Below are 23,200 nucleotides of genomic sequence, written 5' to 3'. Positions count from 1 at the left end.
CTCGTCTCCTAGACTGTGAGAAAAAGCTAGAAAACATAAATAAACACATTCTTATTCGATAAAAAAATGCAAAAATTAAGAAAAACTTTTGAGCAAAATAAACCTAAAGAAAATATTAAGAAAAATGGTGTTTTAAAGCTATTGTTTGATTTTAGAGAGATAGAGAGAAATAGAGAGATGGAGAAATATTGAAGAACTATATATATATATATATATATATATATATATATATTAGGGTTTCTCAACAATTACATAATGAGATGAAACAAGGTTAAATATAAAATTACAATGGGTTCAACAAGCTTTTACCAATATACTAATAGTCGCGAATTATAAAATCAATAAAAAGAATGAAGCTTAATAACATATCTAATTTTTTATAACGATATTACGCATTATTATAAAAGACAAAGCAAATGTTCTACATTATACATTAATAATAAGAAAAGTAATTATGGTTGTGGTTGTGGTATCAATCAAATAATGCAGACGTAGAAGGGAGAAGAGGACCACTTTTTCTCTTTCTTTAATTCCTTCTTCCTTTACGCTTGTTTGCGTGTGTAACAAAACTAAAACTAAAAAAGTTTGTATAAGGTTGAACCATGAAATGTTTAATCTCTCATTATAACACTATTACTTTAAGATACTTATATTTTATTAGGTAATTTGATCTTAATTAGGTACGAATTGTGAACTCCTGTCTCTAAGAGTGATCCTTTGATATGTGCGAGTGAGAGAGTGACCAAATTCTTCAACTCATATATATTTTCGAGATTTGTTCAAGTAGGAAGTTGAGAACAAAACTATAAAAGGTAGAATTTAGTTTATTCCATCATTAAGGTAAGTAGATCAATTTGCTTTCTTGAGGGTTGATTCTTGAGTTTTGAACAATGAGGGGCCCACCTTCTCACTATCTACATAAGAGACTAACTAGTTCATAGTTGGACTATAACTAATTGTTCGTTAGAGGGATCAATAGTAGTTTAGAAGTTAAACGCAACTATATGGACAAAATAATAGTTTAATATAGCTGTAATTACAGACAACATGTGAAGGATCAATTTATTATTGATTGATTATATTCAATGTACACAAAATATATCTATAGTGTAAACAATGCAGTTGTTGGCCTTTAGTGAAGTACTACCCCATAGTTGATGAATAATAACTAATTAATAAAAAAATTTAATTAATTAATCTTATATCATAAAAACTTTTAATTTGTAGGTCTATAAGATTCTCTTGCTAACTTACTGAGAATTAAAAGAGAATTAATTAATTTTGAACTAGTTTGAAATCTTCCGTTTAACTAAACTAAGATAACTAATGTATGAGATACAATTAATATAACGTAAATGAATATATTATAATATAAAGTTTAATAAGAGAAATAAATATGTAAATATGATTCAAATATTAATTATATAGACGATATTCATATTAAAATTACAAGTTAAAATTAATTTAGATATAATTCATGTTAAAATTATAAATTATAGGAGAGAGTATATAAAATTTATATTGTATATGATATGATATAACTATAGGTTATATTTTAGATGAGATATAACATATATAGTAATTATATTAAATTGAATATAATTAAACTCCCTACGTGATGAACTCCCCTCATCTCTCTCTCATAGGAAGGAGAGAGGAAAGAGACAGCGCAGAATTAAGGATTCAATAGTCTTCGACTCCCTTCCTCTCAAAAACATCTCTCAAGAAAATAACTTTCCCAGTTATTTATCCAAAATTATTTCTTCGTCGGACCAGCCCACAACTTCGTCTTGATTCTTATCTTGAGAATACCAAGGAAAATCACTTCCTGGGTGGTGTCCAAGAAAATTGTTTAATTCTTACCCACAACTTCGTCTTGATTCTTATCTTCGAAGAGTTCGTGAAATTGGGAAGATATCATAACATTTAGAGAGAATTACCGTGAAGAATGAATTTCATAAGGGTGAGTAATTCTTCTTCCCTTAACCTTAGATTTGGATGACAATCATATCTCCGATTACTTGCTTTGATAACCAACTCCGATGATTACCTCTGATCTCACTAGCTCACTGTGTTTAATAGTCGAGTACAACACCACAAATTTGTGTCTAAAAACATTTTAAAAAATATGGATCAAATAAAAGTTAGATCTAAAATATATGGACCAACAAGCTTTTTTTTCTCTTCCTGTTTTTCTGTACTTTTGTTCTTAAAAGAAAACAAAAACAATAAAATTAAATAAATCACTCAAACTTATATACTGTAATTGTTAAAAATAGTACCTCAAAACTGGTGTATAAAATCTAGGAAAGAATTATTTCTCAAATTTCTATCCTTGTTCTGTAGAAGAAGAAAATAATTAAATTTTGAATATACAAAGTTACAAACAAAATAAAATTTAATAAGAAAGTAACTCATTCTAACAGTTATGTAACTTAACTAAAAGTGTTTTGAGTCAGAATTCTATAAATTTGCTAAAACTTTTGAGACCGATTTTTAATAATTATATAAGTTCGAGTATTCTAAATTTATTTATTTTATTATAAATATACGCTTTAATCAATCAAGTTAATGCATAAAGTAAACAAGTTCCTTTAATTTACGAAAGTATACAAAATATGGGTATTTGAGATACGTACCATTGCTTTATAATAAAAAGATAAAACTAAATCTAATAATATGTACTCAAACAAGTACTATTCGCTCATACTAAAAAATATGCACCAAAACATGGAGTATTATAACTTATATGCACCAAAACATGGAGTATTATAACTTACACTAGTATTTCAATTTAGTCTATACATCTCAAATGCATACCATTATAACTCATATACTATAGTTACTAAGTATCTACATAGTAGATTAATATAGATTATGATTTACATTTTTATATTTATTGTGTTTAACAAATATGCATTTGACAGATAATCCCAAGTTCTATTTATAGAAATTGTTTTGGATTCTATAATCTACAAATTCAACGTAATCCAACTGTAATAACCAAAATTTATAGTTTTAATTTGGTTACAATATACAAAAGAATAAGCAAATCAATGTTGTTAGTTAGATTAGCACGCGATCAACATCCACACTCAATTTCGTCTCCTCCTAAATTACTCCTAACAAGCACGTGATCATTATTATCATCTATGTATGATTGACGGCATAAAGGAAAAAAAACACGAACTTTATTAAATAAAATTAATTAATCACTTTCATATTTCACAAATTACAAAAAGAAAAAAAAATTACACGTGGTAGTAATTGATATAATTTTTTAAAAAATAAAAAAATAGAAAAAGGGAAAAAAAAGAAAAAGAAAAGATATGAACAAATATACTTGGTATATGATGGGGAGCAAAAGCTGCAAAGAGCTACACTTTGCTTTCTCATCTTTTTCTATTTATAAATACATTTATATAAATATATATACACTATTTGTTTAATTAATAACTATATATATATATATATATATACACTTTTTTTGGGGGGTTGAGTGGGTGCATGAAAATGAGATAAAGAAATATTCCGGCAAAGATTGATTAGATAGAGAGGGAATTAGATTCCCAAACACACCCACGTACTTTTTTTTTTTTTCCTTTTTCTTCTTCTTCTTCTTTTTTTAAAAATTATTTTTTCTATTTTTTAATTATGAATGTATAGTTGTTAAAGTCAATCACATGTTTGAGATCCAAATTAAGCATTTTTGTGCGCTTACAACTTGATTTGATTTATTGCATTAATAACTCTATAATTACTATATCCTTATTCCTCCCAAACCCCAACTTGGATCTTGTACTAATTTATTGATTTATGTGATGTTTAGGGGCAATGAGATTATAAATAAATTAATGAAAGTATTTTAGAGATTATTAATTTTATTTTTATTTTAATTTTAAATTAACATGTTAAAACGTACTTTCTTGTTTAAGATTCATGTGAGATTAACTAAGAATAAATGTTTTTTTTTACCGATTTTCAATTTCATTGTCTATTTTTCAATTAATTTACATAGTGTGATCACAACGAAAAAATTTTAGCTTTTAGTAACTATGAACTTTGAGGCGATGCATCAAATCTGAAATCTCTTTATCATGTGTTGTGTACACAATTTCAAAACTAAACATCATCAATATCAATGTGAAGAGAAGATCAAGAGAACTATGATCTCTTTGCTTGTCCTATTTTAAAAAGTTTTTTAAAAAGTTTATTTTTTTTTTAGTTTTTCACTTTCTAAAATTTTCAAAATTAAACTAAATAATAAAATGTTAAATAGACTCATATCTGATAAATTAATTTTAAGCACTACAGTTTATCTATTATCAAATCTTTCTATTACGAATAAAAAAGCTTAACCTTAGATCTTAGAAAAAGAAAATACATAACAATTACTGTTAAACTTAGCTCATGTTTAATTAACTAGAATGATAAATACTGTCAATTACTACCAAATAAGTTAATCCACGAAAATCCTTTTAATTATTGTTCATTTCATTATTAGTTTAAAAAGTAAGAGACAATGGTATTAAAAAAAAGAATAAAGCATCTAAGAATTTTTTTTTTGAATACATAAAAGGTGTAAACGTGCTAAAGAATTGTCACCTTATTGTCACATCACTTTGTCATTGATATTACTACGGACAAAGTTAGGGTCACTAATTTGTCAAAGTAATACAACACTACTAGCAACACTAAGAGAAAAACAATGTAAAGGACCAATTAAAAAACAAACCTAAATTTACGAGAGGGTCCTTCTCTTTTTACTTGATCCTCGAATATTTCTTATTCCCAATCCTTTTAACTTATCAATCTTACTCTTAATGCATACAAAATTTTCAAATGTTCTTATTTTCACAGACACACAAGTTTGAAAATCATTAAATTATTGTGTTGATACCAAGTTTTGAACAAGCGTGTAAACACACCTAACCTTTATGTGATATTAATTAACAATGAACTTGTTTGAGGAGGAGAAAAATGTGATTGACAAAAGATCAAAAAATCGATGTAGTGCTTGCTCCACACACTTTGATACTCATGTTACCTCATACGAAGTCATTATGATATATTTATAGAGGAAGTTGATTTAGGGAATTCTCTAGGATTTTTGAGTTGCTTTAAAATAAGTAAAAAGCCTATCGAGTCAAGAGATGTGCCCAATTTTTTGTTTGGTTAGTTCGACCTCAGTCCAAGAATTGAGTTTGAGCACTCCATTAGGCCATATCTTGGACCTAAAATGTTAAATTGGGTCGGAACATGCGTAAAACATGCTCCATTAGAAGTTTGGCAAGAGTTGGAGTCTAGGCCTCAAGCCGAGAGTCTCGATTCTTGGCACAAGCCAAGGCCTTTCTATTCGACCCATTCTGATTTTTAGTTACCATTTTTGGCTCATATATCCCTTGAATTTTTTTTAAGTACTGTTTATGAATATATTTAAATAGATTAAAATTATTAAAATGATAATTAGATATGAAAGAGGGTAAGGGAGAGATTTTGAAATGACTAAAATCAGTTTAATATTTATAAAATTATAGCAAGCATGTATTTAAAAATTCAAGATCAATTATAATGAAATAACCATAAATACTTCCATTGGATATTAATTAGTAAAAGAGGTTGATGATTGAAGAACTTAAATTAAAAAAAGAATTGATGATTAAAGAAGAAATTTGTACTTCCAACAATTGATTGTAAATTAAATTTCAGCAACAAACCCTGTGTGGCCAGTTTGTTAATTAAAGTGTGGATACATGCCCAATAGATGCTCTTTTTAATAATTAAATTTGAGAAGAAAAAAAATCAAAGTTCATTATTATGTTGGACAAAAATATCCTTTTTTTATTATTATTCAGGGCCAGTTTATTGTTTTTATTTCTATTATTTATTCTTTTTGTGCTCTATATGACATATCCATAACTTTTCTCTTGTTCTAGAACATATATATATATATATATATATATATATATCCTAAACCCACTTTTTATTTTTTACTTTTTTATTTATATGGTCTTATAAATTTATAATTTTAAAATTCACCATCTTCCTCTACAAAAAATGAAAAAGAAAATCCGATGACATTGAATTAATTGAAAAATAGCTATAGTAATCTATTCTAGGAAATATAACTATAGTAATCATGATACATCAATCGACTGTATGCTACCATTTATTATATCTTAATTTTTTTAGAATAAGTTAGATCATATTTGTTAACGATTTTTGCCCGGGACTATTTTATATTACTCTTTTATTAAGAAAAAATTAAAAGAAAAATTAAGAAAAATATCTTTAACCTATTTGTTAGCCATTACTACATAAGACACATCTTTAAAATGTTTGAGAAAATGAGAATACCTTTATATATATATATATATATATATATATATATATATATATATATATATATTATAAAGTGGGAGGTTCTTTTCACATTCAACAACCGCTTTGCTGGTTTAAATATGGTGGGTCTTTTAGCCAGCAATAACAATATTCCACTTGAAATTAAAATTTTTGTGTCACACTTCATAAACATATAATTATATTATATTTTAAACATATAAATAGATGTGATACATATACACATATGCTATGTAGATGCACATCATCATTTTATGTTAGGGAAGAAAAGCAAGGAATTGATATTGAGAATGATGGGGGAGCTTCTTCACTAAACAAAATTTCAATCACTTTATACTTTATTGACCTAGACTTCACTTTCATATAAAAGGAAAATGATGGGTTCAAATTAAAAAAAGTGAAAAACAAAAGTATATACTAAGTAGGTGAATCATTAACTAGGGGTTTTGCTTATTATGAGTTGCAATAAAAATGAATATTCACCAATATATATGGAAAAAAAAAAGATGATGTTTTTAATTTTTTTTTGAAGTCACTCTAATGGTATATGTTCACTTTTATTCCCATCACAATAGTAGATCATATTATTCACCAACTCATTCAAAACCCAATTAGGTATTATTTAATTTTTTGTATTATATGATATATTTTTCTTTATATAGATATATAAATATATGTATGCTTCATTTAAGACCTATTTGATAAAAATGATAAAAAATTAATTCATGTATTTTCTTTCTTGTATAACATATATATACAACTATACTATTTGTGAGTATGAAAAATCACAGACAATTACATTTTCATCAAACTTAATCTTATATATTGACCAAATAGTGTATTATTTCCTTTGGGATATTAAATTAGAAGAGTTATAAATAAAATTAGTTTGGGTAACATAATTTTTAAAAGGAGAAAAAAGGAAAGGGAAAAAAAAAGGGTGAAAAAGAAACTAGGATGGGATTGGTTTAATACACAATAGCATGCAAAAATCCCAAATAACAAATGTATATAATAATAGTAAATATAAAATAAATTCGAGGATGAAACAGACAGGAGAAACAAAGGTACACTAGATTGTGACACTACCACTCAAGACCATTCCACCATAACTTCAACTTTTTCTTTTATTATTATTATTATTACTACTATTATTTTTTTTCTTTTATATATATATATATATATAACTATAATTATAATGTACTCATCTTTACACATTCAACTCTTTAACACATGCACAAGAAAAAAAAATTAAAATAATGATTAGGTGTATTCTAATTTCATGCATCCCTTGTAGATAGTTAAAGAAAGAACATTTCAACTAATTCTTTTTATAAAAAGATATGCCACAAAAAAAAAATTTATTAACAGACTTTTTGCTTCCTAACAGTATCTATGTCTTAAATATATATATGATGCAAATAGGATCGGTCACTAAGAAATATCTCACTTAAATCGACATATATTCATATCGATCTTATGATCATTTTCCAAAAAACGATGGAAATTTTCCGAAAAGCTAATCATAGGTTATTCTCTCCATCGAAACAATTTCGGTTATTGATTAAGGTGAAGTTTTGTAAAAACACCTGCCTTCTTTAAAATATCATGAATAGTTATCACAGAATAAATTATAATAAAATAATTTAATGGATACATAAAAATAGTTGCTACCTGAAAGATGCACACATATATTTTTCGTATATATATATAAATAAAAGATAAAAGATTGTTTTGTGTTTTTTTTTTTGAAAGGAGTGAGAGAGAGAGAGAAAGAGAGGGCGTAGGGTTGTGTTAAAAATGAATATTGAGCAAAAAGAGATTTTCTTTTTGCCTATTAGGGTTTCTTTTTGTGTCCTCCATGACCATGCATGGCCAAACCAAACCCTTCCCATTTCTATTATTATATTCTGTCTGAGTGCCCACAGTGGAACAACAACACACACTACCAAAAAAAAAAAAAAAAAAAGCTTAAAGAATAAGAAACTTACCCAAATATTCTATCATAATATTATCTCTATATACTTTTCTCTCTCTTCAAAACCCTAAAAAAACATATATTATAACTTTCATTCTCATATATATATATATATATTCTCTCATTCCCTTTATATCTTTCTTCTCTTCCACTCAACTCTCATCATCTATCTTTCCTTTCCTTTCCTTTCCTTTCCTTTCCTTTCCTTTCTCATCTCCAAGTTTTTCATCCTTATTTTCCCTTTTTTTCTTTCCCCTTTAAAGAAAAAAAAACATTTTTATTTTTATTTTTCCATAATTTTTGTGTTCATAATTACCCTCAATCCATGGTTTTCTCTTCAGTTCCCGTGTTCCTTGATCCACCCAATTGGCCTTCTCAGGTATGGTTTGCGTTTTTCATTAATTTAGTTTCTTTTTCTTAAAGATTTTCTCTCTAAATAGCTTCTTCACTACAAAAGCAAGAAATTAAAAAGAATTATATTCCCTATTCTTTTCTATATTTACTTGAATATACCAAACATATTTTGATTTGGGATTATATTCTTTTCTTTGATCTTTCTCTCTCAATAGCAACCAAATCAGCTCCAAGTAAGTGGTTGCGAGACCAATAATGCTCAACACCTTCCACCTCCGGCACCATCAGCTAATGGTGGCAGCGGTGGAGGCAGCGGAGGAGGCGGTGGAGGTGGTGGCGGACCTGGATCAATTAGACCAGGGTCAATGACGGATCGAGCTAGGTTAGCAAAGATACCACAACCGGAAGCAGGGTTAAAGTGCCCTAGATGTGAATCAACAAACACAAAGTTTTGTTACTTCAACAACTATAGTCTCACTCAGCCTCGCCACTTTTGCAAGACGTGCCGCCGGTATTGGACAAGAGGTGGAGCGATGAGGAACGTACCGGTTGGAGGCGGGTGTCGGCGGTCTAGTAAGAGAAGTAGCAAAGGAGGAAGCAATAATAGGTCAAAATCACCAGGAGGATCAAGCACTTCAACAAGCACAGTATCATCAAATAGTTGTACAACAGATATAATTAGCCAACAATTAGCTCATCATCATCATCCTCCTCCAACAACCCATTTGCCCTTTTTCTCTCAAAATTTACACCATCTTAGTGAATTTGGAAACCTTGGTTTAAATTTTGAAGCCCTTCATATCCCTAATTCACTCCCATCATCAGCTGAATCATCCTCAGTTTTATCAAGTGGAATTATTTCAGATCATCATCAATGGAAAATACCCCTTTTTGGAAATTTACATCAACAAAATGGGATTTATTCAAACTTCATGGCTGATCAAGATCATCATCATCAACAACAAACAGCTGATTTCACAAATTATCAAAGGTTGTCAAAGCCATTATTGGAAAATGGATTCAATCACCAATTGGAGAATATTAATATCAATAACAATAACAATAGTATGAAAATCTTGGAGGATACACAAGGGGTTAACAATTTGTCAAGAAATTTTCTTGGAATTCATCCAAATGAAGATCAATTCTGGAATTCTACAACAACAACAACAACAGCTGGAAATATTGGATGGAGTAGTGATCAAATTTCAGATCATTTCAACTCTACTTCTTCCACTACTCATCTTTTGTAATTTGGGGTTTCAAATTTTAATTATTCCTAATCTTAGAACCAATCCAACCTTTTACAAAAAAAAAAAAAAAAAAAAATTAACACTTTGGGGGTTTAATTTTAATTTTATTTCTTTGTATTTCTTTTTTTTTTTTTCTATTGTTGTTTAATTTGTATTACAGGGGTTGAAAGAGAATGAGAAAAGCCAAGCTGAGAAATTCAGGCTTCAAAATTCTAACATGTGATTACACAACAGCATCAAGAGATGGATGTGGGGGAAGAAATTAAGGTGAATGAAATTTCAGAAATTAGGAAAAAAAAAAACAAAAAGAAATACTTTATGAGGGGTTTTTAGAAAATATTCTGATGATCAAGGGGGTGATGATCAAAATATTAGAGTATGGTAGGGGTTAATATGTTAGTTACTTTTGTTGAGGAGGGTTTTCATTGTGTTATTATTAATATATTTTTTTTCTTTCATTTATTTTAATGTGGGGTTTTGATTTTAATTGGGGACTTTTGTTATATTATGTAATGTGAAGTTTGATATTATCTGACCCTAATTCTCTCATTGTGAAATCAAATGAATGATGATCCTACTGCTCTTTTTTAGATATATGTTTCTTTTCTTTTCATTCTCGCTTAGTATCTTTTGGTCAATGAAACAAACTTGGAAAAAAGAAAAAGTAGAGTATCCAATACTGCAAATAATTATAAATGCTGATTAGCGTGTGAACATAATTTAACTTCATAGGATAATTACATAGCCAAAATGAGTTCAAATTTTGAAAATATATAGTTGATTTTAGATAAATTTAATGAAGGTTTAAATTATAATTTTAGTCTCTATAGTTCTAGAATTTAAGTTTCTATCATTTGATAAAACATTTGTAAATATTCCTTATGAGGAGACTATGCATGAAGATTTGATCAAACCACAAGGACTATTTAGGAAAAGTATGTCAAAAAAAGTCAAGGATTAAATTTAATTTTTTTTTCAAATTACCAGGACTAAAGTTGTAATTGATTAAGGGTTTAATGAATTAATGAAATGTTAGATACGTGCATGTATGTTTGATTGAAGCTCTCAATCTTGAATGTTCATTTTAGAAAAATCTCAGAAGTCCCATCTGAAAGCTTAGTTTCCTATTTTAGGGTAATGTTTATTTTATTGCTTAGTATGTGATTTTCTTTTTCACCTTCCTGAAAAGAAACTGCAGTTTGAATGCATCTAAATTTGTGCCCTTTCTTCCTTTTCGATTCTCCCCTAAAACCCTAATTTATATACATATATGCACACACATAAAAATATTTGTTTCGGCTTTGTCTCCTTCTCGGTTTATCCTCTTGTTTTTAATAGGGTTGTTTTTGTTTTTTTTTGAAAAATGATACTATGGGTCAGTTGGGTGCACCCGGACATCTCCACTAGGTGGACACCCCCTTAGCACTCTCATCACTCTCGATTCTTTTTTTTGTAGTAGGGTTGCTTGCTATACAACTTGTTAATAAGCTGCTGGTTTTGTTAATTGTGTGTTCGCTTTTTTTATTCTTTCAAATTTTGGAGGACGAAAGTCGAGTCCCTATCTTCTTGAATTGAGTTATGGATGTAATTTATGCCAATTTGTTATTTATTTTGTCCCTTGAATTGGGCATTAGTGATTCTTTTTTTAAAAAAGATGTAATTTGAATGATCATCATGTAATTCAAAAGCCATCTGAGATCTAATCATATTAGATTCAATCAAGTAATAAACAATTATAATAAAATTGAAAGTAAAGGGTGAATTTGTGGTATTTAGGATGTTTTTTTTGTTCAAAAAAGGGTGAAAAGAGTGTTAAGAGAGCACAAACACACACTATTCAAATTGGTCAAAAGTAGAAAAAAGGGAGAAGGCCTTCTCTTGACCACTTAATAGCTTTTTTGATTTTGGTTTTTATTACATCTCTTTGCTTTCTTGTGTGTTGATTTGTAAAATATATGTGTATTTAAAACAAAAGTGAATCCAAAGTAAAAGGGGTTGGGAATTTTGCATCATGGTTATGATGTCAGTATTTCTCATCATTTAGTTCTTATAGATTTTATTCTTTTCTTGAATGGAATCTTTCCTTTGGATTTCTTTTATTCTCCCCACACACTAAAATCGAATATTTTTTTTTTACTCTCATTATTACTTTCGTTTTTCTTTTTTACTTTGGTTTCTCTCAAAACCCTCATGAAACTAATCTCCCTTTTGGGATCAACAATGTAACATAATGTCCACTCATAAAACATTATTGCCCTACAAATTTAACCTTAATACAACAATGAAAACAAAAGTAATCCATTACTAACCAAATCTTGAATGAACCAACCCTAGTATAAAAGATGTTAAAGAGAGAGCGTATGGTTTATTGAGTGAAATCGACAAATAAAGTAAACAAAAAGATGTAAACAATAGAAAATCAACATGAATACAAACGAAGACCAATTTACTATCAAGAGAATAATACATATTAAAGAGTCAAAGACACTTCTAGGGTTAGAGAATTTATATATAACATGCTTCTCTAAACCCTAGGATCAAAAGCATAGATAACATAACTATGACAAATACAAATACAATTTAGGTTTTGAAGAGTCAAATAACATTAGTTAAGACATTCCAACAATTTGTACTTTGTTATTTGAAACCTCAGATAACAGATTCAAAAAATTCAAACAATAATTCGTAGTTAGTTGTTCGAAGTATCCACCAAGTCACAAATTCAAAGGCAATCCAACAATTTCGAGTGCAGTTCAAAAATATTTTTATCTTTTCAATGTGTGGGATTGTGTTGTGTTATATTATGGAACATTAAGAAAAAATTAGAAATAGAAGGGAAGAAGAGAGAAAAAGAGAAATGAGAAAAAAGAAAGAGGGAAGAGCTCGGAATTCCAAGCTATGTTAGGAAGGGTCTTTTAAGTTAATGTTGTTAGTGTGGTTGATGGGCACATGCATAGGCGTGAAGATGTTCTCTCTGTTTCTATGGCAGCTTTATCTTTATTATGTCCTTTGGTTTCTTTTTACCTTTATCTCTCATCTACATATAATATCATCTATGTCACAACAACAATAATAATAATATATATATGTGTATACATATTGAAAGAGAGATTCCAATATAATGTGTGAGTGTTTTGTTCTAGGTTATAAGCCCTCACGTTCTTCCATATGTGCTCAATCATATGTAACTTAGATTCTTGCCCATTTTTAGAAGTATCTCTCTCTTTTTTATATATTAATTGGTCTTTAGTATGTATAAATAGTGAATATATATGGGAATTCTTCTTTTTGAATAGTGAGATGCTATTATCAATTACTTGTGAATAGTGTTCATTATTTTTGTTAAACTTTTGGTTGAAAGTATGTGTCATGAGTTCAACTTGATATCCATGTATTTTGAATTTATGACAAATGGTTAAGACTTAAGAGGTAAGAATTTTGTTAATTAAGTTTTTTTCTTGTTATTCATAATTACACGATCTCTATATTTTGGTGAATTCGAGATAAAGAGACAACAGGTGCACCCTAGACGTATTTTAGCTAAGTTGGGAAAGTACTTGTAACATTCTCTTCATATTCCAACCACAATAATCATACAAAAAGTGTAATAATTGTCGTAATTGTTCTCTTATTTATAAGATCAACTATATTGCCATGCTTTTAATTATATTACTGGCTTGTTTCAAACTCATATATTATCTTCTTTTTTTTTTTTTTTTTTAGTTTTTGAATCTTATCTAACTAAAGAACAAATTATAAAGACAAGTCGTCTTTGGTATGATCTTCATAATTGGATGAATTGTATCGATTTAAAACCTATTTGTTGGTGACTACAACTTTAGTTAATGAGACTTGCAAAAAAGAGAGAAGGAGACTACAACTTCACTAAATTTTGAGAGAGAGAGAGGTCCTAAATCAAAGGAAGAGATAAGAGAATGGGAGGGAATGAAGATAAATTGACATGTGGATTTGGAGGTTTCCTTTTAGATCCAAAAGGAGACAAACAATCTTTGACTAAGAAATTATGTCTTAATCATTTCTACTAAATTAACTTCCATACCTACAACATCATCATTATGCTTATTTACCCTAACACTCTAAGTTTTCCTCCCTAATTCATCATTTCTATATATACTCTCCAATGAAAGCCTCGCAATTATTAATTACTTTTTGGCTCAAAATTATGAACAATAATATTATTTCATTTTTCATATGAACTTCAATAATGTAATAATAACTTTTTAGTCCTCTTATTTTGATTCAAATTTCTATTGGTTCTTTATTAATTAGATTTTAAAATGCTAAGGAGTCTTGTATCCATTTGATCTATAAACCTTAAGATCTATACTCTCATGTTTGCATTTTTCACTTAATACACACTTTCATAATTCTTAGCGTTTAGGTATGTTAATTAATTTAAGTATAATTAATTAGCCTTTATTAATTTTTCATCACTATTAAAATAAATTATAAAATTCTTCTTCATACTTATATTAAGTTAATTAACTAAAAGTTTAATAAATTAAACATTACCCAAAAATTCAAGAGTAAAAATGGTAGAATAATGAATTATAATATTCAAGTAAATATCAAACTCAAATTTCCAATAAGTAAAAAAATGCAACATTTTACAACTTAAACACCCAATAGAAATTAAACTAAAAACTTAAAGTAAAATATAACCTATAATTTTAAAATTTAATAAGGATCAAAGAGAAATTATACTAAAAAGAAGAAGAAGAAGAAGAAGAAAGAAGAAAAGGAAGAAGAAGAAGATTTTATATGTTATCTTAAATTTTTGTATATGTGGTGGTTTTTATTTTTAATGTATTTGTATGGGGTTATGTGGCGGCTTTTTTCTTTTAGCCATTAATTTTCATCTCGAGGTATTATATATTTTCCAATTGGAACCACTAATCAAAATCTTTATATATATATATATATATATACACATATTTTTATTGATTTGGTTTTTATGAATTCGAGGCATAATCAATTTCGATCTATGAAATAATAATAATTAAATATAAAAGACACTTTTTCTAAAAAGGAAAAGAATTTAAAGAAACAAATATAATTTAAATTCTTCTATGATTATTTAATAAATATTTTAAATTAGTTGATAATCCAAATATCATAATATCCTATTTCTCAAAATTGATATCTAATTTTCCCAAATGTGTGAATTTTTTATTTTTATTGGATAAATTACGAAAATCATCCCTAAAATATGATTGTAGCTATAACGGTACTCTTCAAATTTTATTTTAAAAGAATTTATTCCTCAAACTAAATTAGACCTTAAAATTTATACAAACGTATATATTGTAACATCGGTGTATATATTGTAACATCGGTGTAAATTTGATTGATGGTTTAACTTTATCATTTACGAATTTAATTTCTACCACTATTGTAAGCTTGAGGGCGTAACTTTACCTTTATAAGTTTAATTAAATTTTTAAATTTTACGATTAAAAATTTGAAGATATAATTATAATTATTATTATATTTCAGACGTGGTTTTCGCCGTTCATCCTAGTGTATACTTGTTCTAATATATTTGAGTTTACTAATTCAATTAAATCCACTGTACAAATTAGTTTCATATATTGGTTCAAAGAAAAAGAATCCATATTAGTCCAAGAAACAATCAATTTTAATGCTTCATATTCAATTTTAAAATGAGTTACAATTATAAAGAACTCAATTGATAATATTAAGACGTTTTATTTGGGATTTTTTTCAAAATTGATAAATTATTTATAGTCTATATGAAACTACTACGAACAAAATTTATTATACTTGATTCCTTTTTATAAATGGTAAATATTTTATCAAATATTCTATTTTTGACAATTTTATTTTTTATATTTATACTTTAAAAATAAAATATTTGAATTTCGCATACTTATCATATTTGTTAATAAAAATTTTAGAAAAATTACAACAAATAGTACAATTTAAAAAATAAGCTAAAAATATATCATAAAGATAAAGTATTTGCAAAAATAACAAACATTGACCAATTGAAAAAAAATTCAAAATGTCAATCCTATCCTTAAGTGACTATCATTAATAATTGATATCAAAGATAAAAACTAATAAATTGAAAGATAGCATTTATCAATGAAATCAACTTATAACAACTACCGATTGCTACTTATAGTTGTTATCAATGATAAGTGTTGCCAATGATAACAATCAATTTGAGAAAATTGAAAAAAAAAAAAAAAGAATAGTTGTAAATGTAACAATTATATTCAAAATAATTAAGTATATAATAATATTTTAAAAAAATTGCAAATATAGGTACTTTGCTATATTTGCAATTTTTAAAAAATATTGCTACATATTTAATAATTATTCTAAAAATTTCTACTTGTTATAATTATATATATAAAAAATATATACTTAATGTTGGCAAATAGAAAGTTCAAAGTTGTTATGATTAACAACTAAAAATGATAATGACTTATAGCAATTAAAAGCGATAGCACTTTATTGCTATCAAGGATAGTTTTTGATTTGAGAAATTCGTAGGTAAGTACCTAGTAGTTGTATTTAAGTTTTTTTAGTCTTTTACTCCTTTCTAAGCTACCTATACAATATCACAGATTATATATGTTTTGCTTAAATGTCATTTATATCGGTAATCCAAAATTTAATAATATTTTACGAATAGTTCAATTAAAAATGGATGAATGTGCAAATAAATAATAAGCTCAAGAGGACAAAAATAGGAGGAAGAACATGTAAGATTATTAATGACTTTCCCTTTTCTAATATGAAAACAATATTTTATGTTCAAATAATTTGAATATAATTTACAAAGCGCGTTCTTCTCTCTGATTTGATTTGATTTTTTTTTTCTTTTGAAAAGAGAGCGAAATGATGTAGATTTAAGTTGATCTAATATCAATAATTAAAATTTAGGATGATCTAATATCAATAATCGATTGAAAAAACTAAAAGAAAATAGAGAGATTATTATCTTTTTTACAACAAAACTAAAACTAAACCTCATAACGGGTGAAATAATAATCATAGTTGTTGCATTTATTGTTTCAAAAAAACTCATTGAATGATTTAAACTTCTTCATCTTCATTGTTTCAAATTAAGAAAAAAGAAAAAAAAAGGTATAACATATGATGATTAATTAATTAGTATTCAAACATGGATATGATCTAATAAAAGACAATATAGGAAGAAGTTAAAGTTTAAAAAAATATATGAAATAAAACATAGTGCAAATCAAGTTGATGGGTTAGTGTGACATGTTTGAATTGATTTTATTAATTATTGTTGTGATGTATAAGAGAGAGCTTAGCTTTTGACTGAATTTTGAAAATGAAAATTTGTCCACAGAATTGGAATGTGGGGCTTTCTTCTTTGTCACATCCCACCTCACTTAGTGGAGTCTTATTAATTAAAGTGAGGCCCCTCCCAACTTTATATATTTATTTAACTACCAACCCCTCCTCAAATTGTAATCCTTTTTTCTTTACACTTGCAAAATATATGCATGGTTAGTTTTGTTTTAAATTATCATTATTTTATTCACAAATTGTTCTTGTCTTAAATCTATTCCATCTTTTCAAACAATGGATGTGGCTGTAGCTATCAGTTGTATAAATTATATTTTTATCAGTCAAATACTAAAAGAAAAAACCACCCTATTCAATCTTTTGTGGAAATTCAACTTAGATATTAATGGGGCCTCGAAGGATTGGGCCGGTAGAAATTTTGGAGAACAAGCCCAATACAATTGATTGATATTATGGGCCTCCAAATTCACCACTTTAAAGAGTGGGCTTCCCATAAGCTATGACAGTTGGTCATTTACCAGAACCCTCGTTTGTTCTTTTCTAATTTCTAATTTATAAGAATTATTTGAGGGATAATTTTAATAATTAATTGTATAGTAATATTTTAAAAAATTACAAATATAACAAAGTCTACGAGTAACAAATACTATCATTGATAAACTTCTATTATTGACGTATGGTTTATTATCGATAGATTTTTGTTAGTAATATCGTATAGTATCAATAATTTTAAGATTTGAGTCTATTAGAAATATTTTTTATATTGTGTTATATTTACTAATAGTCTGGACATGCTTGTTATATTTGTTTCTTTTTTCATTTTTTTTTTTAAATTAGTAGGTATGAAAGTTTGAATGTCCTAAACTTGGTAAATAGTATATTTTAATGGTTGGTGAGCTAGCATTTTTTATTTTTGAAAAGAATGAAGATATACTACCATTCTCTCGTTTGTATCTTTTGTCTTTTATTTGAGGTTTTAGTGTGTGATTGTTGAAGTTTTAAAATAAATTTTGGTTGTTAGCACTTCAACTTATCTAAACCTAGGAATTACATGTCATTTTAGAGCTATTTTACACTATTATTATTTTAAAATACAATTGAGAGTAGGGAAAATTGGATTACAAACCTTTTGAATCTATAGCGCATTTGTATGATAGTTAAACTTATCTTCGTTATTGAGACATAAGGTCATTAATTATTATTGTTATTGTTGATGGTAAAGTATAGATGGAAAAAACCATTTGGTCTTCATGTGCCATCAATGATAAATCTTTAATATTGGAAAAGAAAGACAACCTGCAAATCAAAGAATAAGAAAATACTAATGTGGTGTCTGTCACAAAACCTTTGATTTTTCTGTATTTAACAAAGGGTCAAAACAAGCTAAAATTAGGAAGAATTTACCTAATTTTGTAGAGCTATGATATCTTATTTTATCGAGAGATGAACCTCTAAGTTTCTAATCCAAAAAGGACATAGGAGATGATATTTTAAGGATATAGGCTATGAGAAGTCATACGATGTGAAGAGAATAGATATTGGCTTTGGCTTTGGCCTCGGCCTCTAAGGTCGAGGGTGAGCACCTTGGACTGATTGATCTAATTTTCTTCTCTTTGTTCTTGAACTCTTATTCGACCAGTTTCTTTCACATCTTTAGCTCTTGTATGTGACTATTATTATAATATTAATATTACTCTTGACATTCTACTCTCTAAAGTTGGATAACTCTAAGTTTGAAATGACCCATATGATTATTATTGTTATTATGAAATGAAATGGGAAAATGTTCCTAATTCTTAAAACAAATTAAAATTTTCATGATGGGGAGACTTAGTTCATATATTTCAATTGTACGTCACCTATATAGAACAATAATACATCATCTTTGTTTTTAGTTTAATAGTTTCATTATTTGGTTGTAGTGAAAGAAAAATACAATCATCAAAAAAAATTATATTTATTTAAAAAGCTGACTTCAAATAAACTAATTATATAAGTCCAGCTTTAACGAGATGACTTCTTGGACAACCCATAGTTCCGTATCACAACCCGTTTTATATTCATAATAATGCCAACTCATTTCTACCTATATATTGAATTAATCTGCCTATTACCTAAATTATTAGGATTGAATTAACCCACGTACCAGACAAATACATATAAGAATTATGTACAAAATAGACAAAAGTCATACAATTGTAGAGATATATTGAACTTTAAAAAGTTTGCTACCAACATAAGAAAACTACATAGAGTTTCATCCTAAAATTAATTCACAAAGCAAAAATTGTGAGGTCTCTTTTTTTTTTCTTTCTTTCTTTTTGGTGAAATTTTAACGTAATCACAATAAGTTATAATGAAACCTAAATTCTTCTTTGTCTTATTTTATTTGATATATAAGTTGAATCACAATTCAAAATAAAGGACGGCTTTTAAAATACCACACAACTCCTTGATTATGCCTACCTAATTCAAGTGAAAAGATATAAGTTTGAAATACATTAAATTTCCAAACAAACCCATCATTTTATTGTATTAAGAAAAGAAAAAAGATTAAATTTTGTTTAATATATGGACAAATTTGAAAGCAAAATGTGTGATGATGTGAAGAGCATGCAAATGTGAAAAGAGATTAAGGGAAGCAAATCGGCGTTGAGGAATAAAAAAGAGAGAATTTAAATATTTATTCCAAAAAAATTGATTAATATGGATTGATTTTTCTTTTGAAAAATTTATCTACTATAAGTACTAATTAATATTTATTGTCAAAACACTAATAAAAATATATTAATATTTATTATTAATATATATTTTTTTATTCATTGTTAGGTATTTGAATTTATAAATAGAGAATTGGTATCCCACTACTTGTTCCCTCAATTAACTTGAACACAAGATGACAACCAATTTAGGTCAAAAATTGACCAAGCATAAATAAAATTAAAATTTTAATTAATTTTATTACCAACTTGGATGTTTACTTTAATATTATCTTCACAAGCTTCTCTGTCACTTTTTTTCGGTCAAACATATCTCAAAACAAGTGGGGAAAACAACCATTATTTTGACTTTTATGTTTAAATTAAAATGGAATGATTTTGTCATGTTTCATAACCTTGGAAAAAAGAATTATAATAAAATGTTTGGAAGAGAGGAATTGCTTTGAGAGAGTGGAAGAAGAGCATACGTAACAAATGGTATGTTATGTTAAACAAAATGTACATGACTTATCCAACAACTCATTGTATATCTTAGTTAATATAAGCATAATTCAACTTATTTATGACGTTATAAATATCTTTTATCTTGACTCAAATTCTTATTCCTTCTATTTTTTTAAAAAGTATAATCAAAATTTACTCTCATTAAAATCTTCTTTCAAATTGCTCACGTATGAGATTGTAATCAAATTGCTCGCGTATGAGATTGTAATCAAATTGCTCGCGTATGAGATTGTAATAGATGACAAGGGAAGAAATTTACCCCAAAATAAAAACTCTCTCTCCTATAAAAGAGACAAAAAAGAGTTGAAAAGAGACAGAAAAGAGTTGAACATGTATGTAAATGAGCAATACTTGAGAACTGCAATAAATTCGGAGTATGATAATGTGTTAAGAAAGTGTCAACCTAGTTGAGATATATTTGAATGAATCTATTTAATCCCAATTAAGATGCATCAATATCTCTTGTCCAATCAACTCTACTCGCACGTAAGAAAAAAGAAAGCGGGAAGAATTTAAAACATGACAAAGCAAAAATGAGATCAATTACTTAAATATTTTAAAAAATATAGAATACCGATAAAATGCCCCATTCCATTTCAAGAAGTAAACAATAATGGGTAATATATTACTAAATGATGATGAGGAAATAAAAAGCATCTAAAGTCAACCATTTACATTTCAATGATGGTACCGTACCATTTCCAACTCTTATCTCATAATAAATTTCCAAGAAATCGTAGGATTTATGACTTGGTAAACTCTTATCTCATATATGTTTTGATGGGGTTTTATTATAAAACCCTCTTTCCATGCTAAAATTTAAGATATTTCAGAGTTTTTGGGTCTTTTTAAGGAAACAAAAGATCAAGACAATATGGAAAATTCAAGTGGTTCAAGAGTAACTTCCCTTATATTGAGAATTCTAACATTTGTTTTTCTTTTCATCTCCTTCTTCATTCTTATCACCACTTCTCAAACTGTTCGACCATATAAGCTTCATTTTAATAGTTATCATGGTTTTAGGTAGGCTTCTAACCTCTTATTGATCAAAAACATATCTTAACCAGATGAGTTATATATAATTAGTGTTGACATTTTTCTATACAGGTATATGCTTGCTACAATCATCATCGGACTTGTATTTAACCTTTTGCAAATCGCATTCTCCCTCTTTAACATCGTTAAGAATGGCGATGGTACTATTTTATTCGATTTCTTTGGCGACAAGGTACGTACATACGTTTGTAATTTCGATTTCCTGTCTCGTAATAGTTAGAAAAAGGATAGAAAAGTAAATTGACCAAAAAGATAATATTGGGATTTTTCTGGTGTAGTTTTTGTCATACCTTCTAGCAACAGGAGCAGCAGCTGGATTTGGAGTTGGAGTTGATTTGAAAAAAAAAGATCCAGATGATTTGTTTAGAACATTCTTTGATAAGGCCTATGCAGCTTCAGCTCTTCTTTTGTTTGCTTTCTTTTGTTCTGCAGCTGTCTCCATTCTCTCTTCATTTGCACTCTCCAAGAGATCTTAATTAAATTAATCGTTACTCTTTGGGTTCCTTTTTCATAGTTCTGTATGTGTGTATCCAAAAGGATTCCTGTCTTAGCCCTTAGGTTGATGGGTTGAAAATGATGAGATTTTTTTTTTCTTACTGAAAGGTTTGTATTGTTTAATAAGAATCAGTTTACTATTCTTTTTGTTTGAAATATCTTATTGGGTTGTTTTGATATGACCAACGGTGACGGGTGAAGAGTCATTTCTAGTCATTAAAAGGATATTAGAGGAGGAAGAATTGAATCACCGACTTTAAGATACTATAAGAAATTTTGCCTCTACCAACGACAAACATGTTGACGCTCCTAAATTTCGTTGGTAGAAGTGGTATACGCTAACAGATTGTGTTATCGTCGGCAATAAGTAGAATCGCCGATGACAAAAATTATGGATAGGTTTTTTCCAACGATATATTTTTGTATTGTTGGCATATATAGACATATGCCGATGGTTTATTATGACCGTCGACTTAAGTGGACCAACGTCGATGGAATTAAATATACTGTCGGCGGTTCTTTTAAAACAAAAATTAACCTAGTTTCTTTTCTTCCCAAGTCTCCTTCTTTCTCCCAAAACGCCGTCGCCCAACCCTTCATACAATTTTTCCTCACCTTCCTCCCTCCCACACATGCCGGCCACCCTTTTCCTTCCCCTTCACGAGTTTTCCTCATCTTTCTCCCTCCCACACACATCGCCCACCCCTTCCCTTCCCAACCTTCACCATTTTTCCTCATCGTAAACTCCCTTATGAACGGGCGCCGCATCCTCATTTTTCTGGCCACTGGAACGGACGACTGCTGCATACACGCCACCCCCTCTTTTTCTGGACGTCCGCCACACCCTCTGCACATGCCGTCGCCCCTGATTTTTCGTTTTTCTTTTCATCCTAAGTAAGTTGAATATTTTAGATCTAGTATTTTTTACATGTTTTTAAATGAAAAAAAAATGATAGATCTAGTTTAATTCTTATGTCTTCTTACATTTTTATAAGATATACATAAAATTTTGTTTAGAATGCATGATTGAAAATAGTATTGAGATGTAAATTGTAGAAGACGTAAGTCAAATATAGTGAAACAATTGAGGATGAAGTGTGACATTATTGTTTGAAATGAATTTGTTATTAGCTTAATTTTTGTAATTTTAC

At 27.9% G+C, this 23,200-nt stretch overlaps 2 protein-coding genes across 2 annotated transcripts; both read left to right on the top strand.

Annotated features, from left to right (window-relative positions):
* The first annotated feature begins 8,466 nt into the window (after nt 1–8,466).
* LOC103498163 (dof zinc finger protein DOF2.4-like) lies at nt 8,467–10,505 on the top strand. The gene is made up of 2 exons (XM_008460669.3): nt 8,467–8,717; nt 8,908–10,505. The coding sequence occupies exons 1-2, from the start codon at nt 8,664–8,666 to the stop codon at nt 9,943–9,945; spliced, it is 1,092 nt and encodes a 363-aa protein (XP_008458891.1). The 5' UTR covers nt 8,467–8,663; the 3' UTR covers nt 9,946–10,505.
* Nucleotides 10,506–21,256: 10,751 nt separating this feature from the next.
* LOC103498162 (CASP-like protein 4D1) lies at nt 21,257–22,205 on the top strand. Its single transcript, XM_008460668.2, has 3 exons — nt 21,257–21,521; nt 21,606–21,726; nt 21,833–22,205. Exons 1-3 carry the CDS (start codon nt 21,373–21,375, stop codon nt 22,028–22,030), a joined length of 468 nt encoding a protein of 155 aa, XP_008458890.1. The 5' UTR covers nt 21,257–21,372; the 3' UTR covers nt 22,031–22,205.
* The last annotated feature ends 995 nt before the right edge of the window (nt 22,206–23,200 follow it).

This window comes from Cucumis melo, chromosome 9 (genome assembly GCF_025177605.1).
Source record: "Cucumis melo cultivar AY chromosome 9, USDA_Cmelo_AY_1.0, whole genome shotgun sequence".
Lineage (NCBI taxonomy): Eukaryota > Viridiplantae > Streptophyta > Magnoliopsida > Cucurbitales > Cucurbitaceae > Cucumis > Cucumis melo.
This window is presented reverse-complemented; position numbering and strand designations above follow the sequence as displayed.

What these genes read in the sequence shown, in the direction of transcription:
- LOC103498162 (XM_008460668.2), top strand. Translation starts at nt 21,373, where the DNA reads ATGGAAAATTCAAGTGGTTCAAGAGTAACTTCCCTTATATTGAGAATT. An exon ending in AATAGTTATCATGGTTTTAG is followed by an intron (nt 21,522 to 21,605) that starts GTAGGCTTCTAA and finishes TTTTCTATACAG; the next exon opens with GTATATGCTTGCTACAATCA. An exon ending in TCGATTTCTTTGGCGACAAG is followed by an intron (nt 21,727 to 21,832) that starts GTACGTACATAC and finishes TTTCTGGTGTAG; the next exon opens with TTTTTGTCATACCTTCTAGC.
- LOC103498163 (XM_008460669.3), top strand. Translation starts at nt 8,664, where the DNA reads ATGGTTTTCTCTTCAGTTCCCGTGTTCCTTGATCCACCCAATTGGCCT. An exon ending in CACCCAATTGGCCTTCTCAG is followed by an intron (nt 8,718 to 8,907) that starts GTATGGTTTGCG and finishes CTCTCTCAATAG; the next exon opens with CAACCAAATCAGCTCCAAGT.